Here is a 19054-nt window from a genome sequence, read left to right on the forward strand (position 1 = left end):
AAAATATATGCCAAAGGACAAGCCTTCAAGTTGTAATAGGTTGCATGGCATTTGAAACAAACTGTACTAAATCAATTCAGTATATACACTGTTCGTGTAAATGGAGTAGACCACGCAGATGAGGAAACCAGGCATATAAAGAGCAAGAAAGACTTTGTCATGCATTACAGATGAAATTGTGAAAAGGCACCCATCAGTGGAAAGTGCATAATGTGAAAAGACAACATACGTGAAAGGGGAGTGATAAGGAGATAGATGGGGATTTTATCCACCCACTATCCAAGTCAGATATTAAGAATAGTGATGCATCATTATACAGGGTGGCTACTCTAGGACCCTGATAAAATTCAAGTATAATTTCTGGTTTTCAAGGGCGAACTTTCCAAAAATTCAAGGGTACAATCAGATGCTTTTGCTTTCGCTCCATTTCAGCCTCCTCACACCACCCACATACACACACACAAATATATGAACAATATAAAGGGCCTGTGTGATTCCAATGTATTCAAAAATTCTAATTCTGATTCAATAAAAGGGAATATATATTTAAAATATTAAAATTTAAGGTGTGGAGTACACGTATGTGTACGGGATATATTAATCTGCGAAAAAAAATTAATTCTATAAGAATTTCAAACTCAAATTTACCTATCAAGTTCAAAATATCTTGCAATAATCTTCAGTCTGTCAGATAGATTGTTCTGCAAAGGACGCTAACAAAGCAAACGAACTGGGAGAATTCTGCTTTATTTTCTTTCCTCGATAAAAAAAACTAAACTGTGAAACACTTGCCTCAAAGTATCAATAAATATGTACAAATTCAATGGGATTTGGATTAATAAAAAAAGATTGCAATTTTTCTGTCTACGGAGGAAAATTCATGCATAATTCCCGCTGAGTAGCCACACCCTGTCACTCACCTCAGGAATCTCTTGATCTGGATACAACTTGTTTCTCTCATCTATTAGGTAATCAACCATGTTTGTGTTACTAAGTATACCCAACTTCCACTGCTGGAACTCATTTTCATCATAAATCTGAAAGAGAGAACAAGTAATAAAACTGAGACAGATAAAATTGCAATTAGGTAAAGTGTAAACTTAGTAATTAACTACAATAACAAAAACAATATGAACTACTGCTTTAATATATTTTAAAGGATGCGACATAAAAATTGGCATTTTTAAATGCAACGAAACTAACACTACATTTTATTTTTTTAAAAATACGAACACATCAACTACATGCTTAAACATTGCCATTTGCAAAATATGCACAGTCACGTTCATATTTTGAAAGTTTTATCCTACAGGTGACCACTATGTTATCGTTACTTCCCGTAGCTTCAAAGCTCTTCGCCTGCATCCTAATTGCATTGGCCGTTGGAATAAAATCATGTCTCCTAAGATTAAAATAACATCGATATTCTCGTCTCACACAGGCAACAGCGTCACCATGCTTATAAAGGCACTCACAGCTACAGAATGTTGAGCTCAGCTCCAGCGATCCATCTTTGTAAATAACATACATTGGTGATGCACAAGACAATAAGTGTAACCATTCAATACTGAAACTTTCCAAAGAAAACAAAAAGACAAATTTTTATCCCACACATGTACTATCTGGAGACCGGTAAAAATTTACTATCCTTCGGACAACCCTAATTCTTTCGTTTCCTCAATTTTTGACATTCGTACTTACGTATCTCCTTCGCGGAACATTCCTGAAGGTGTATCAACGTTGTTTTGATGAAAGTAAGAGCAATTTTTCACATTACCAGTATGCCTTTCTCGTAGGCCTTTTCGCTTGAATGAGACACAATATGGCGAGTACACCTTCCTACATAATCGCACGTCATGCTTGTCTTTTGTCAAATTTTTGACATTCGTACTTACGTATCTGCTTCGTGGAACATTCCTGATGGTGTATTGACATTGTTTCGATCAAAGTAAGAGCAATTTTTAACATTACCAGTACCTCTTTCTCCTAGCCTTTCTGCTTGCCTCACACACAATATGGCGCACACACCTTCCTAAATAATGACGCGTCGGGCTTGTCTTTTCTCGATTTTCAATTGTTATGCAGTGTTTCAACCTTCGGAACCCAAGAAATGCCCGTGAACAAACTTCATCTTTTTTTCGCGTTCTTTTACGAAGAAAATTATAATCTTTCGTTGCGCTATCCGTGAATCGTTTTTGTGGCTATCCGTCCTGGAATAAGTGGGAAACATCTAGAAATTGCATAATAAGCGAAAATAAGGCATTAGTTTTCGGAATTGAAACTGTCGATTTTCGCGATTTTTTTTGTTTCACAACCAAATATATATATTCCTGATACTACCACGACACCAAAGTTTAACTATGTTTCCTAACCTAACAGAACTAACCTAACCACACGCCAATGGTTCGCAATTATTTCCAATTTCTAGATCCTGATACTAACACTACACCAAATTTTAACTATGTATCCTAACCTAACTGAACTAACCTAACCACACACCAATGGTTCGTGGGGCTAGCGCCAATGGTTCGCAATTATTTCCAATTTCTAGATCCTGATACTAACACGACACCAAATTTTAACTATGTATCCTAACCTAACTGAACTAACCTAACCACGTGCCAATGGTTCATGGGGCTAGCGCCAATAGTTCGCAATTATTTCCAATTTCTAGATCCTGATACTAACATGACACCAAATTTTAACTATGCATCCTAACGTAACTGAACTAACCTAACCACGCGCCAATGGTTCGTGGGGCTAGCGTCAATGGTTCGCAATTATTTCCATTTTCTAGATCCTGATACTAACACGACATTCCTTTCCTTTCTTCACGATCCCGTGTTCAAACCCACTGGATCTTCCACACCAGGTACAAACTTCACCACGTATCCAGGACACGTCATGCTTCTAACTCTCGTTTCAAATGCAATTTGAAACACTGAATACCCAATGAACATGAACAAAACACAAACACGACGCATCATGATAGTCACAACGGTGTACGAAGGTGATGGCATACGAAGGTGTATGCGGCAAACGCTATTCTCCGTCGGAGAATTAATTTTCAACGAACAACATGAATTTCAGCTATGAAACATTCCCACATCACACAAAACACCTTCCCGATGTTCGACAATCCTACAGGAACTTATTACGGTAAGTAGTTTCTTCCGTAAAAAATAAATAAATGTGTCTGAAGGATAGTAAACAAGTACCTCATAGGGTAAATTGACAAGGTTTCTAGATGTGACAGCCAATTTTTAACTGCAGATTTGTGATTACGAGGCCAAAATTAGTGAGTATGCCGAATTTGAAAGCAATTGGATATACTTCCGGTATTGTAAATTCATACCCTACATTTCCTGTTTCTACTGCACAATCACACCCACCGAAAGCTAAATGTGCAAAATCTGGCCTGCGGAAGTAAAAACCTGCCATTTCAGAGTACTTTTGCAGCTTTTTATTAGTAAAAACTGTTTGTATGGACACTCAAACAAAGAACACGTCAAAAATAACTATCAGTCTCAAACCTAACAACGTAACATTACAGTCGCTGTTGTGGAATGTCGTGTTGGATGCTATATTTACTTGTGCGAAGCCTTCGGGCTGTTCTGCTTCACAGTAACGTGGCATAAATATTTTACCTCACAATAACACATTTCCGCAAGCTGAAAATAATTGGAAACGTTTATAAACAATAAAATCTTCATAAACCATGCAAAATTACCATACTTCACTTTCTCAAGGGGCTACAGAGGGTCAAGAGTACCAATGTTTTGTATGGCTCAACAAACTCGTTTTGGTACTATTATCGTATGAGGGAAACACCTACGAATCATATATTTCGGACTTCTTTACATTGCTAACGTGTTATTTTCGAATGTGGAACATTTCCTAAAGTGAAATAATGCATATCAATGTCTATTTCTTAGATTTACGAGTACTTACTGTTACTTGTTGTTTCGAATCTGTAACACATTATGGCCGTGATAGCGTACTGGTTTATGGGGCGTTCTGAGAGTGTTTTGTTGATTTATGCAGTGTTGCAACCTCGTTAACCGGATTTAAAATTATGCAAATACGTCGCAAACCATTGACGTTAGCCTCACAAACCATTGACGTTAGCCCCAAAAACCATTTTCCGTAAGGTTAGGTTAAGTTATGTTAGGCAAACACGGCGAGGACTTCATTATAATGATAATAGTAATAGAACCAAACTTGACCAGCCTAACCTAGTAGTTAGATCACGGCCATAATGTGTTACAGATTCGAAACAACAAGTAACAGTAAGAACTCGTAAATCTAAGAAATAGACATTGATATGCATTATTTCACTTTAGGAAATGTTCCACATTCGAAAATAACACGTTAGCAATGTAAAGAAGTCCGAAATATATGATTCGTAGGTGTTTCCCTCATACTATAATAGTACCGTTAATGTAATATACGGGAAACATAGAATTTCAATACTGAAGCCGATAGTCCAAAAAATTAGCCAACGAACAGATGGTACAGTACAAGCGCTACATTTACCTTCTTCACTGACAAAAATTCCAACAAGGGGAACACTAGATGCCTATCCAAATACTGGGCAATACGTGACGTCAAATCAAATTCTGCCATGTTTGCGATGTCGTCTTTTAATAAATAAAATGCAACACACGTTGTCACATGCAAAGCTTCGCAGATAGCCAGGAAATGGAAAACGCAGCGGGTAGGTTGGTTTAATATTCCTGCACCAGAGTTTTGAGAAGAACAAGATTTTCATTACAAACATTTAACTATTCTCTTTACGAAAGACACTGAGCTTTTTAGAAATGCTTGGAAAATACCTAGATTATCCAACTCAAAACATCCAACTTATACTGTGAATTAAGGAATTAGCACATTATTTATTTTTGTTTATGTTACTTTCACACAGTATAAATTGGAACACCATTTCAAAACGAAAAGATAATGCAGCGTTGCCAGTCTCTTCATGTTGCCTCACTCACTTCACTTGCATTCCATCCAAACTCTTTCTTAAAAGGAGTCGTAATTATTTCTACCAAAAGAAACTAGTTGCATGAACATCAAACTCAGCTTTTACAATGAAACAAGGCAGCCTTCCACTTCAACCGTGAACTATGAACAACATAATAGATTGGATAAACTATTCATAAGGAACTGCTTCATACAACAATGCTGTAGAAAAATACTGCATTACGATGTTCGAGGAGGGGGGGAGGTGGTGGAATAGGGTACAAGGAACTTGATGTAAATTGTCGTTATGTTAGTTGTTTGTGTATATGGAATTAAATGGCTTTTAACCACCGAAGTGATTCGCAGATCATCCATAAAATGAGCCTTAGTTACCTCAAGCACACACTGAGGCGTAAAAGCACTGCAGAGAGCGAACAAACCTCCCGTGTCTTTTGTTGTGATATTCTTGAAAAAGCAAATGGCGACGTACCTAGTGCTCTTACTTCGCGATTGAAGATTCCTGATAGTCCTGAAGGCGAAAAGTCAAAAACTACTAAGTGCTGTGTCAAGTTGGCTTCATGCGAAAAATCAACGAAACACAAGTTGAGCATCTTGCGAAACATCAAGAAGAAATTGCAATGGAAGAGGAATGGAACCGATTCCGTTCGATTAAAGTGTTCTTCAGAATCGCACAAATCAATAAATCTGTACAAGTCTAAATTCAGGAACGTAGATCCAAAAAGTGACAATTATTTCTCATTGGATGAAGAGGATGGTTTTCTGCTGCCCAACTCTAGTACAGTGAAGCAAATGAAAGGTTCAAGAGCAGTGTGTCCAATGCCATCTCCAATACACATACTGAGATGTAGTCATACGTGTAGTTCGGCCAAAAATGGGGAGGAAGAGTCACATACACCATTATCCTCCTCATTAGAGTTGACATCGGCAAGAAGTGGGACGCTAGATTCACATGCACGGCAAAATGTGCCTCAAGTAATATCTAACCCATCTGAGAATGAAATTTGCATGAACAGTACGAACATATCTTTACCACAGGTATTTCAAAGTGTTCAGAATGCATCGTGTTCGGGTAGAGATGCATTGAAATTTGAGCCCCCTACACCAAATAATAATCCTGAATCCAGTGTATGCAATGACACAGCATTAGTGTTTGATTCTGAAGTGTCAAAGCAGAATGTGGAGGAAGCACAATATGTAGACTCCAGCAGAGTAACCCTGTGTGAACATGCCCCATCAGAGAGAACAGAAGATAATCATGAAAATTGTGTAAACACTACATTAGAAGAGAGTGATTCTACTATTGCAAATCCAAAATCTAGAAGTTTGACGTGTGAATTGTTGAAACTGTCAAAATACGGATGGTACTGGGGTCCTATTTCCAGGGAGGAAGCAGAAGAAAAACTTGCAAATCAACTAGATGGCGCATTTCTTGTGCGTGATTCATCAGCCGACCATTACCTCTTGAGTTTAAGTTTTCGAAGTGCTGGAAAGACACTACATACACGAATCGAGCACAGCTTTGGTTTATTCAGTTTTTATGCACATCCTGAACAAGATTTAGGGTTCCCAAGCATTGTTGATTTAATCAATCACTCCATGAATTTTTCACAGTCAGGTGTATTTTGTTATTCTAGGCCAAGGTCGCCAGGCTATCCCTCCTTCCCAGTAAGACTCACTAAACCTGTATCACGTTTCAACCAGGTGAGGTCTTTGCAGTACCTTTGTAGATTTGTAATAAGACAAACAATAAGGGTGGATAATATACAGAAGTTACCTTTACCCAATAGATTGAAAGGGTATATTGAAGAAGGACATTATTGACAACATAGTGCAATAATACAAGCAAATTGATGAACTTTTATTGGTTATATTATATTCAGTGATGTTTTTATTATGTGATAAAAAGGCTGGTGGTTATAGCTAACTGGTGCACAAATGTTTTAAATTGCCATATTTTCAAATTGTTGAAGGTTATAGGAACATGTTATATTAGTGTATGTTAGATTTAATCCTGAATTGAAGTGTGGAATGTGGCACTTTACCATAAAGTGTAATACTACATTCAAAAATATTAAAAATTATGCAACATATTTATAATTTTTCAATGGTTTAAGTCTAATCTTACATATTCAATAACACACTAAATTACCTGGTATTTTCTGTTTGTTGCATTGTATTTTGTCCCCCCCCCCCTTTCCTTTTAACTGAGAACTCTATTTTAAATTAAAATTACTTATTACTGGGCCACCTCGATAACGTAATGGTAATGCTGTCACCTTGTAATCGAGAAGTCCAAGGTTCAGTCTCTGGTGGAGGTAGATTAGACAGCAGTTCAGATCAGACTTGAAACTATAGGTTCAGGTCCAATTAACCTATCTAAGCATACAGTTGGCTTAAACACATTTCATATTTATTCATTTGGATAGGCACATGTCAAATCTCAAGTACCTTTTTTCTGTGTTTGGAAACCTAAGAATTTTTATTGTTAAAAATTTGTTTTTCACATCACAAGTCGGTATTATTATAGTATGGGGAGACACCTACAAATCGTATATTTCGCACTTTTTTACATTGCTAACATACTATTTTGGAATGCGGAACATTTCCTAAGGTGAAATAATGCATTTCTAACTAAGATAAGTCTATTTCTTACATTTACGAGTACTTACTGTTACTTGTTATTTCGATTCTGTAACACATTATGGCGGGTGATAGCGTACTGGTTCAGGACACGTTGTGAGAGTGTTTTGTCGATTTATGCAGTGTTGCAACTTCGTTCACTGGAAAATACCTACTTTTGTGCCCAGATTTGAAATTATGCTAATATCTAGCAAACCATTGACGTTAGCCTCACAAACCATTCATGTTAGCCCCAAAAACCAATTTCCATGAGGTTCGGTTAGGCAAGCATAGTTAAAAAAAATAAAAATACTCGACACATCATGTTCTAGTGAAAACACGGCGAGTTTGAAACAGTGACTATGGGGTTACATCATCTTAACACACGGAACATTGTGCTCTCGTGCAGAAAGCAAATGGCGGCAGCAGAAACAGCATGTCGGACAGAGATTTTCACAGAAAACAAGATGTATTCGCATTAAAATGGATCAAAACTACATTCACAAACTTCCACAATGCTACAGAAAATGATTTCCGTAAGTACTTTCTCCTGTAAATTTGAAGAAATCCGTGTCCCCTATACTATAATGTTACCAGGGTCTCCAAATTTCAACTGATTCTATGATGGAGATATTACGAATTGTCAGTTTATTATTAAAGCCTTTTTATGAATAGGTATGCTCAGGGGTAGACACATACAGTGTGCCCGGTTGCCTGAAAAGTTTCACCTGACACCTAAACATTCAAATTCAGTTCTAAAAAAAGATCTTTCTGTAATATTTTAAGTTCACTTATGAAAATTTTCATTACCATTTTATGAAATAACAAATACAGTATGAGTTTGTTAATGTTGATGCATTTTCTAGATCATCATGAAATAAGAATAAGAAACATGAGATTATATTTTTCTTGCACTGTTGCTAGCCTAATTTTAAAATCTGCAGCAATATAGTAGAGTTGGCCAAATATTAGGATTCCCTTAATCAGTATTTTAATGTTTTATTAGAATTTATTCTACTGTTACCGGTAGAGCCTTGTATAGAGTTCTTTAGGAAGGCCACTCCAGCCCAATAATTAATTAATTTTATTGCAGTCTTGTATTAATCAAGAAATTAAATTTTTCAGATCACTTTTCAAAATGTGTAGATTTATCTTAGTTAAATTCATGGCTTTCTTAGCCTGTTACAGAAAAAAAATGGAGCGAATTTACAATAATTCTTCAATTTCGTTAATATTTGGTATACTAACTAATTTTGGCCTTCTAATCATGAATCTGTTGTTAAAATGCGGGGGTCACATGTGCAAAGGGGGAAAAAAGCTGATGTAAGTGGATTTTTTTTAGAGCTGTATCGCATTGTTTTACGAACAAAATTTTAACAGCTTGCCTAACCTAACCTTACCGGAAATGGTTCTAGGGGCTACCCATGCATAATGTACAATTGGTACACGTGACCCCTGCATTTTAACAACAGATTCGTGATTAGAAGGCCAAAATTAGTTAGTATACCAGGTATTACGAAATTAGATATATTCTCTATATTGAATATTGTAAATTCTTACCAAAAAAATGCTGGCACTGGATGCTGTCATGTACGAGCAGGTTAATATGCAGTAATGACTTTACTGTAATATGCCCATGTAGGTATCAAACAGGACCCATTAAACACAGAGTCACTGCACTGCCACTAGAATATTAGTGGCCAAGGCCTGGTCTGAATCTCCAGCACAGGTGGAGTTGGGGGAACGAAGAATTGTGAATTGACCTCGGTGTTCAAGGATGGGAGAAAACAATAAGTCATGGAAGGGTTACACCATTGTTAAAATTGTTAAAAAATATAAAAACATTGTGTTGATCATGTCACCAAAGTAGTCTGCCATTCGTTACAGCTACCTCCTCAATATGTCAGCTTGATTCCCGTCTGAAAAATTCAGAGGACTAAACAAGGTGCATGTAATTCTATCTCGTTTTTAATATGTTGAGGGGACATGTCATACAATGCCAACATTTTATAATGTTTATTGAGTCAGACAGTCCAAAACCCAATGCTTCTTGGACATTCTTTTGATAAAGCCCTATTTTGAAAAATTGCATGCCAGAGTTTCAGTGTAAGCAATAAATAGGCATAGAGCAAAATTTTTGGTTCGTATCTGCCCTCTGCTTTCCAGTTTATGCCTCCTCCATAGAGAGTTGTGGGTGACACACACACTAAAACATGGCAGCATAGGCGTAGCTAGAACTTTATATTTGGGTGTGCACAAAGAAAAAAAGGAAGTCTTGTACCTTTTTAATAGCATATTTTGCAACACAATCACTCGGCTCTTTAACTGCACTGATGTTTGTAAAGGAATATAAATTCACTAAATGGCAGTGTTGAAAATTTCTGATTATATGTAGTACAAAAAAATCAAATTGCATAGAAATTACACACACACAAAATGTTCATAAATGTTACAAATACATCAAAATACACGTCATCTATAACAAGAGACGTCTGTCAAAAGGTACAATGTTCTTAAAACTCATCAATGACTTCATTTACATCAATAGACTAAGCTTTTTCCTGTTCCACAAATAGCAAGAGCAGGGCTTCCAAGGAGAAAGAAAGAACCAATCTATCCTGCTTCCGAGTTGCTCTTCATTTAGTTTTAACTTTGGTAAGCTTGGAGAAAGCTCTCTCTCTCACATGTGCAGCTTGAGACAGATATAGAAGAAAAGCGCTGCAGTACAGAGTAGAATGCAGTACCGTAAATATCTTCTTTCTAAAATGACATCAAAAAATCGAAAATCTATAAGCACTTGTTTCATCAGCGATAATGCACACTTTTATACCAGGTAATGACATTTTCAACTTCTTACAAACTGCCGCTTATTTTCTCTCTTATTGAAATATCTGTATTTAATTCTCTTTGACAAAGCAGCCCATTAGGGTGTGCCTAGGCACACCCGGCACATCCCGTAGCTACGCCTATGCATGGCAATAACAGTGCTGCTCAGGAATCATTCAATTCGGATGCCTTCAACTGCACAGGAAAATAACGGAAAAGAAAATAATAGTGTACTTTCAGGTTTGGATATAGCCTAGGAGAATGCAATCAAATAGTTCATGAAATGCAGATTAATTCAAAATATTCTGCAATACATAGTTTAAGTTTTCTTAATATAATCTGTGTGCCACAAATAATTGCCCTTACCCCATTCCTCAACCTGCCAAAACCACAGCGTGTGCCATGGTTGACAGTCAAAAGCATTGCCACATCTTTTCCCTCTTCTCATCTTATCAGCAGCCAGCCATCCTCTGGATATGGTCACTGGTCAAGGAAGCAAGGGAAGACCATCCACTGGCACCACCTTCTCCCTGTCTTGTTTTGGTGGAGGGGAGCAGTGGCTTTGGTTTGGTTTGAGTTGGTGTTTTAAGTCCACTTTATGCACAGTAAGGCTAATCGGGACTGGACCTACAGTTTAAAGTGGAATCCAAACCACTTGTGCCTCCACCGGGTATCGAACCCGGGACCCCTTGATTACAAGGCAATGACGGGGGCAGTGGCAAAATGCTTTGCAACTCTGCACTAGTATCCATTTGTTGGTGGTGAACACACCCCTAGATTTATGGAGGTGGTTTTCTCTCCGATTGGGGAACAGAGGACATTTAAGAAGGTCGAATACAGGAAGCACCCAGTTTGTGTATAATTATATCTCCTGCATTGGTTCTAGATATTTTGATAAGAACAAAATTACCAAATTTAATATAATACATATATGTACATATAGTACATAACAGTTGGGCTGAAAAGTTCGTAGGCTAACATAGTAAAAAATATTTTTTTGACAAAATTCGATTTTATTATTCAATATAGTTGCCTTCGAGGGCGATACAACGATTATAGCGGTCATACAATTTTTCGATGCCATTTTTATAGTACGATTTCTCTTTAGCCTCAAAATAGGCCTCAGTTTCGGCGATTACCTCTTCATCAGTGCTAAATTTCTTTCCAGCGAGCATTCTTTTAAGGTCTGCAAACAGGAAAAAGTCACTGGGGGCCAGATCTGGAGAATATGGTGGATGGGGAAGCACTTCGTAGTCAAATTCATATAATTTTGCCATCGTTTTCATTGATTTGTGACACGGTGCATTGTCTTGATGAAACAGCACTTTTTTCTTCTTCAATGGGGCCGTTTTCGCATGTTCAAATATTCATGCACAATATGTCCAACACGTTCCTTCGATATTTTTAAAGTCTCAGCTATCTCGATCAACTTCACTTTACGATCATTTAAAATTATTTTGTGGACTTTTTTGATGTTTTCGTCGGTAACAGCCTCTTTGGGGCGTCCACTGCGTGCATAGTCTTCGATGCTCATTTCGCCTCGTTTAAATTTAGCAAACCACTTCTCAACGGTTGATTTTCCTGGTGCAGAGTCCGAATAATGTTTATCAAGCCAAGCCTTGGCTTCAACAGTATTTTTTTTTCGCCAAAAAGCAATGCTTTATTAACACACAAAATTCTTTTTTATCCATTTTTTCACAATAACAAAAGCTGCTTCACTCACACTGCTATCTCTCACGAACTAATTATCCGGCAGCTGTGAAATTTATACACGTATCTTTTGAAGGTTAGTACTAAGTAAAAATCACATGGATTTAATTCTAGTAACGCCATCTATGAGTCAGCCTATGAACTTTTCAGCCCAACTGTTATGTTGTTCATATATCCATTATGTTAAAATGAAAAAGCATTATGAAACATGCCTCCATGAACTGTATAATTCATGACATTTCTGGTGTGATGTTTCTTTTAAAATGACATCTGAATTTGACTGGGGTGTCAACCTTCACCCCCCTTAGTTAACTTTCCACCTGGAGGGTGTAAGGGTAAATTTAGAGCCAAAATGACCTTAAATTGGGCCTTTGTGAAAAAAAAATTAAGGAGCATTGAGGAAAGGTTGGGAATGTGTGGAAACACCCCCACTACAATATATTGTTGAGTTGGTAATCTTCCTGCAGTTGTGCACTGGATAAAAGCTTGGAAAAAGGTTTTGCAAAAGTTGTTTCTACTAAAGTAAACACCACGAAAACTGTCCAGTCAAGGTCGAAGCGTCCCCTTGCCTCCTCTACACCCCTGGCCCTCCAGGGTTGCCACACTACTTCTAAGCTGCTAGGTCGACACTTTGTACGTATACGGCCAATTGTGTCTTCGATGGTGTATTGTGTACGGATTATTTGATTTTGCATTCATTATGAATGACATTGAGGAGCAGCATCCTACAATAGCAGGTGGAAGTGATGGTACTGTACGTACCTGGCGAACGGACATTTAAAAACAAAGTAAGGTAATCCTTCGAAAAGTTTACAACTTTTTCAGAAATCTTGCATATAACGAAGAAGAACATCAACTTTGCACAAGTACAAAAACTGACAGCGAAAGCTTGTGGGGTTTCTGAAAACTCTGTAGAACGTATCAGCAGTACTCTAACTCCGGCAGATTCTCGAGGAGTGAATGTTGTCTTCGAGTCACCACACAGATCAGCGGCTGTTGTGTCTCTTTCGCCTGCATTGTTGTTAAGAATTGTTTCTCCTTTTGTTTATTCAGTTTGTCGTTTTCGGTTTACATTTTATAACCAATTCCTTGAAGTGAAACGTAATATAGTATGTCATTGGCCTTCCTTGAACAAGCCTTGTTCGTTTCAAATTACAAAACATGTGTTTGTTGGCTATTTTGAAATCTTGCAAGAATGAAACACCGCCTCGGTGGCACAGTTCAATAAGCGGCCAAATTTTGCTCTCGCCACTGAAGTTCACTGGTCAGAGTCCCGGCCTTGTGTTCTTTGTAAGTGTCCATTCATCAATGTTATCCAATCCTTCATCCTCATCATCGCGATTGGTCAAAGATGACAGAAAATCTGAGCTAAATTACACAAATATACAAAAATTAAGCCAATTGCTAAGATAGAATTCACTTTCAATAGCATATTTTTATGGAAACCTTCTAAAAGTTGATTGGTGTTAACATCCGTACATGTTTGTTTCATGTTGTCTTTATTTTCAAGATCGCAACCACTTAATTTAATTCCGCATTTCTCCCAGCACCCCTAGATAAAATCCTGATGCCACCACTGTTATATAGATATAGTGATGATTCTTATTGTGGACGAAGTACAAATATGTAGACTTGCGGAAAATATTTTGTTCCCCCAGTAAGTAAATGCAGCCGGGCACACGTCACAGCCAGTGCTCAGAAGAGCGCAAGATCAATGCGTGGCAAAATCCGTTCAAATAAAACATAAAATACAGTTGACATGTCACGCTAAGGATGCTGTATTTGTTCTTAAAATTAATTTCAATGTTTTATTAAAAACTTTCTCGCTGAAAGTTTTTACATGATCAAATAGAACGTGAGTTAGCCAGAGGACGATATTTTACATTACATAACCCGAAAATTTTTGCGAATCTTCGAACATTTTACTTTTTTACTTCACATGCTTATACATTTTGTGTATGAAATATATACTGTAGGCATCTCTGGACCTTAAGAATGCTTCGCTATTTTTTCCAACCCTCTTGTGTCACTGCTCCCATTACTTTTTACAGTTTGAAGTAAAGATAATTTCCTCGTGAATTTCACGGAAACATGTTTTTCTTTTTTTCTTAATTGCCAAGAAAGTATTTCAGTGTAAAAAATACCACGTAATGTTCTTTACGTTAAGTACTATTTTCTAACATTTTTGTCTGAATTATTATTGAAAGTTGAAATTGTTGCTTATTGGCAACACTGTACGTGGATGGCGTGACCTTGACTGGACAGTTTTCGTGGCGTTTACTATAGTAGCAGAAGCATGGATAAAGATCCAAATGCTGATACGGATGCCTGTCGTGGACAATGAGGAGCAATGCCACTCTTTTAGTTTTCTAAATTTGAGCAGTCTTTCACCTAGAGGAGTAAAACAACTAGCAATATATCTTCAATGAATATAGTAGTGAGGCGATTGACAAAAAAGAAGTCTCCTGCTTCATGTGGGAAATTCTTATACAGAACACGTTGATTCAATTGTTGTTTTAAGTCCACTTTATGCACAGAAAGGCTAATCAGGACTGGGCCTATGGGTTAAAGTGGGATCCGAACCACTGTGCCTCCACTGGGTATCGAACACAACTCATTGAATCTGGTTGTGTAAAATGTGTGGAAACAATGGTTTATGCATCATCTGGTTAATCTGTTGCTTTCAAAATTAATAATCCCATCCTGGGCATGGGTGTTCATTGTGGAGTATCCCATCATCATCAATTTCATATCTTTCGTCCTCATCTTCACGATTAGCCAAAAGTGGCAGAAAAATTAAGTCAAATAAACTAAATAAATCAAGCAAAATTTATAATGAACCAAATTGGATTTTTTTCACTATTCTTAGCACATTTAATTACTAGTATTAGTATCCAGGGTTTGGTACAGATTTAATATGATAAACATCAAATAATATGAGGGTTGGGTAAATAGAAATTATATATTAAATAAGAATAAAAACTGTGACCCACTTAATAAACTGAAGGTGCTACGTTTTAAACATAATACCACTGGTTTGTGAAGCACTTGTGCCAGTGGTCTGGAAGCATGTCAGTGCTCATCAGGAAGAATTCATTCGGTTGCATGTGTACCCACTGCAAACAGGCTTTATGAATGATCATTACTGCCTAATCTATTCCCAGATAGCATTTGGGATGCAGAGTGAAGCATTGTTCACCTATGAACACACATTTCATATTTGCCCAGCTCTTGTAAAAAAAATTACCCGTAGCTCGACAGCCCTTGGCTATGTCCCGACTGCCAGTCTCCCTCCCATAATCCTGCCTAGAGGTGTGGTAATGGGGTCAGCATGTCGAACCCCCAACCGCTATAGGAGATTTGCGAGACTGGGTTACGCTACTCACTCGTAGCTCCCTGATTTCTGCACGATGGTGGCTTGCCACTGGCCGAGAACCAAGGCAGACTAGAACCCATGCTGTCCTGCAGTCTGAGCACAATGCCTTTGACTGCACGACCACGGAGGACCCAGCTCTTGTACTTCTGAGAAATTACACTGCAATTTTCATGAGCAAATCTGTCTCAAGGTTGATTTAAGCCATCACTTTTCAATATTTGTAAAATCTAATCTGAAGCATCTAGAATTTAAAGTGAGAATTAAATGCTACAGGATAAATAATGATTCCATCATAAAACAAAATAAAAATAGTTTGCAAGTAAAAAGGTAAAGTGCTCCCCTGTGCTTAGAACCATGCCATGAAAGCGTATAGGGGCTGTGGGGTAACGCCCCACACTTTCTTGATCCAGTTGTGAGTGGGGGTGATGTGATCAGCATCACGCCCCTGACCGCCTTTAACCCCCAGGGTTTCCCCCAGGTACCTGGGTGGGTGCCAGGGCCGCTTCCAACCTTAGAAAAGTTCCCGGATTTGAACCGGCCAGGGATCGAACCAGTGACCTTTAGCATGGTAGTCAGACGCGTTACCGACTGAGCCACAGTGGCCAGTTTGCAAGTAGCCCTTTTTTTTCTTTCAATAATATACTGGTTGCATTTCCAGCTGGTGGTTGACCTTCATGGCTATTTCTGGCTCTTCCTCTTCCCCAATCGTTTTCAGGAGCGTGGGGCTCAATGGATGTCAACAAAATCAGTTGTGAAGTAAACGCTGCAGAGGTAACATCACTCTCCCAGAGCTAAGCATACTTCTGTTTTTGCCACTTGCATACCGATCTGTCTGTGGTCATTCAAGAAACTTCATTGTGCAGTTGTACGGACACTTCTGGGTTGTTACAATTCCATTGAAAGTTAATGGAATAACAGTTGGGCTGAAAAGTTCGTAGGCTGACTCATAGATGGCGTTACTAGAATTAAATCCATGTGATTTTTACTTAGTACTAACCTTCAAAAGTTACGTGTATAAATTTCACAGCTGCCGGATAATTAGTTCGTGAGATATAGCATTGTGAGTGAAGCAGCTTTTGTTATTGTGAAAAAAATGGATAAAAAATAATTTCGTGTGTTAATAAAGCATTGCTTTTTGGCGAAAAAAATACTGTTGAAGCCAAGGCTTGGCTTGATAAACATTATTCGGACTCTGCACCAGGAAAATCAACCGTTGAGAAGTGGTTTGCTAAATTTAAACGAGGCGAAATGAGCATCGAAGACGATGCACGCAGTGGACGCCACAAAGAGGCTGTTACCGACGAAAACATCAAAAAAAGTCCACAAAATAATTTTAAATGATCGTAAAGTGAAGTTGATCGAGATAGCTAAGACTTTAAAAATATCAAAGGAACGTGTTGGACATATTGTGCATGAATATTTGAACATGCGAAAGCTGTGTGCAAAATGGGTGCCACGCATGCTCACAATCGATCAAAAGCAACAACGTTTTGATGATTCGGAGCAATGTTTAGCGATATTCAACCGTAATAAACACGAATTTTTCCGTCGATATATTACAATGGATGAAACATGGCTCCATAACTACACTCCAGAGTCCAATCGATAGTCAGCCGAGTGGACTGCACGTGATGAACCGAATCCAAAGCGTGGAAAGAGGCCTATTTTGAGGCTAAAGAGAAATCGTACTATAAAAATGGCATCGAAAAATTGTATGACCGCTATAATCGTTGTATCGCCCTCGAAGGCAACTATATTGAATAATAAAATCGAATTTTGTCAAAAAAATATTTTTTACTATGTTAGCCTACAAACTTTTCAGCCCAACTGTTAGTTACAATCCAGAACTGTCCATGACTGTACCATTGACCCCCGTGGATTTCTGGTGCTGATGATATCATTGTCTGAGAAGTGTCTTGTTTTACAGTATGTTTGGCAACATGTGGTGTATCCGACATTTATTTGTTTCGTCCCACTAAAGTGTTTAGTGCCGTGTGACTTGAAAATATCCTTAGAATATTCAAGCGATTGCAGATTCAGTTTCCAAGCCACCAGCTGCAAATGCGACCAATATAGTAATGCTACATTTCTGGTTGTAACATAAAAGTGGTATCCTCGTGTAAAGACTTATGCAGCCTTCGGATCTAAGTGACAAGTGACACCTTCAGAAATAAATGCAAACTTTCCTGTCTCTCTCTCTCTCGTTGCTTGCATGCCACTCACACTGGACCTTATTATCAATAACGAAATTGCATTGCCTTAGTCTGCCATGATGAGCAGTGAATGCTTCTTTACAGACTGGAGGGAACCAGTGTTGCTTTTTCTGGTGACGTGAAACTGCCATGTTGCATATCATTTAGGTCTGAAAGCTGCATTAGATATTATATTCAATATAAAGCTGGTATATGAGGAGCAAATTTCAAGGATCACAAAAAAATTACTATATTTCTTTACTGAGATTACAAATTCTTAGGGGGATTTCGGTGTTCGAAGCAACACTGCAAGATGCACATGTTGCTTGTAGCTTGCTTGTCACTTGGACTGGGCCATTTTCTGAATACCATGCATCGTGTCGAGCATACACAGAGAATGCTTCACCTCAACATGCTATATGTAAACTCCCAGTGACCTTACAACATTCTTTGAACCTCTGGTTGATAGAATAAAGTATTAACATGTACAATGTTTCAAGATTTAAACACAACGTTCATTTGGTTTTATCGAGTCTCTTGGTGCAGTTACCAGCTCTAATTTGTTTGAAACTGCCAGTATTTGGAGGCATGTCAGTCCAAAGTAGATCAGTCAATGTGGTAGGGTCCTTCAGTGCAGTGTTTCTCAAATGTCTGGCCACAGCCCAGTACCAGGCCAACCAGAGGTTCTGCTGAAAGTGGTTTACAAATAATGTAATCCTAATTTCATATTTGAATTATTCTTGTTTTAAGTCCAATTTGTGCACAAATGGACCAATCAAGACTAGGGATGGCCAGATCCGGATCCTGGCAGATCCGAAATCCGGATCCAGTTGGTTCCGGATCCTAAAATTTTTCAGATCCGGATAAAGATCCAGAATTTTCAGATCCGGATCCAGAACTTTCGGATCCGGATCCAGTACTTTCGGGTACGGATCCGGAATTTTTGCATCCGGATCCGTTTTGCCATCCCACATGAGCTTCTTTGGAAAGTAAGAATGTGTTTATAACACATTGTTACCTGCTAATATACACACACACATATATATATAATATACATACATACACACATATATATAGTGCGCGCGCGCGTGATTTGTAATTAATTAATACACTTACAAGGGAGGTCTAAGTCTCCCCCTCCGATTTCCATGAAACTTGGCAGGTGTATGGAGGGGCCAAAGGAAGAAATACGTGTTTTGTGTTTCAGCTAAAAAAAAACTGTTTTAGGGGGCAAAACCCCCTCAAAAGTCAAAATGAAGACAAATTGACGCGGGGATCTGACCCCTGTGTGCCACTCCGATTCCCATGAAATTTGGCAGGTGTATGGAGGGGCCCAAAGGAAGAA

At 38.1% G+C, this 19054-nt stretch overlaps 2 protein-coding genes across 2 annotated transcripts in view; one reads left to right on the forward strand and one right to left on the reverse strand.

Annotated features, from left to right (window-relative positions):
• eIF3e (eukaryotic translation initiation factor 3 subunit e) overlaps positions 1-4703 on the reverse strand; it is a 32149-nt gene extending 27446 nt beyond the window's left edge. Inside the window, exons 1-2 of the mRNA XM_083144016.1 lie at positions 4537-4703; positions 921-1037 (exon numbers count right to left, since the gene is read on the reverse strand). Coding sequence (XP_083000142.1) covers positions 921-1037; positions 4537-4626 — 207 coding nt within the window. The 5' untranslated portion in view covers positions 4627-4703. The remainder of the gene's footprint in view (positions 1-920; positions 1038-4536) is intronic.
• Positions 4704-5204: 501 nt separating this feature from the next.
• Positions 5205-8629, forward strand: LOC146004704 (uncharacterized). Its single transcript, XM_083143656.1, has one exon. The coding sequence runs from the start codon at positions 5302-5304 to the stop codon at positions 6805-6807; it is 1506 nt and encodes a 501-aa protein (XP_082999782.1). The 5' UTR covers positions 5205-5301; the 3' UTR covers positions 6808-8629.
• The last annotated feature ends 10425 nt before the right edge of the window (positions 8630-19054 follow it).

Source organism: Lepisma saccharinum, chromosome 22, assembly GCF_977018435.1.
Source record: "Lepisma saccharinum chromosome 22, izLepSacc3.1, whole genome shotgun sequence".
NCBI lineage: Eukaryota > Metazoa > Arthropoda > Insecta > Zygentoma > Lepismatidae > Lepisma > Lepisma saccharinum.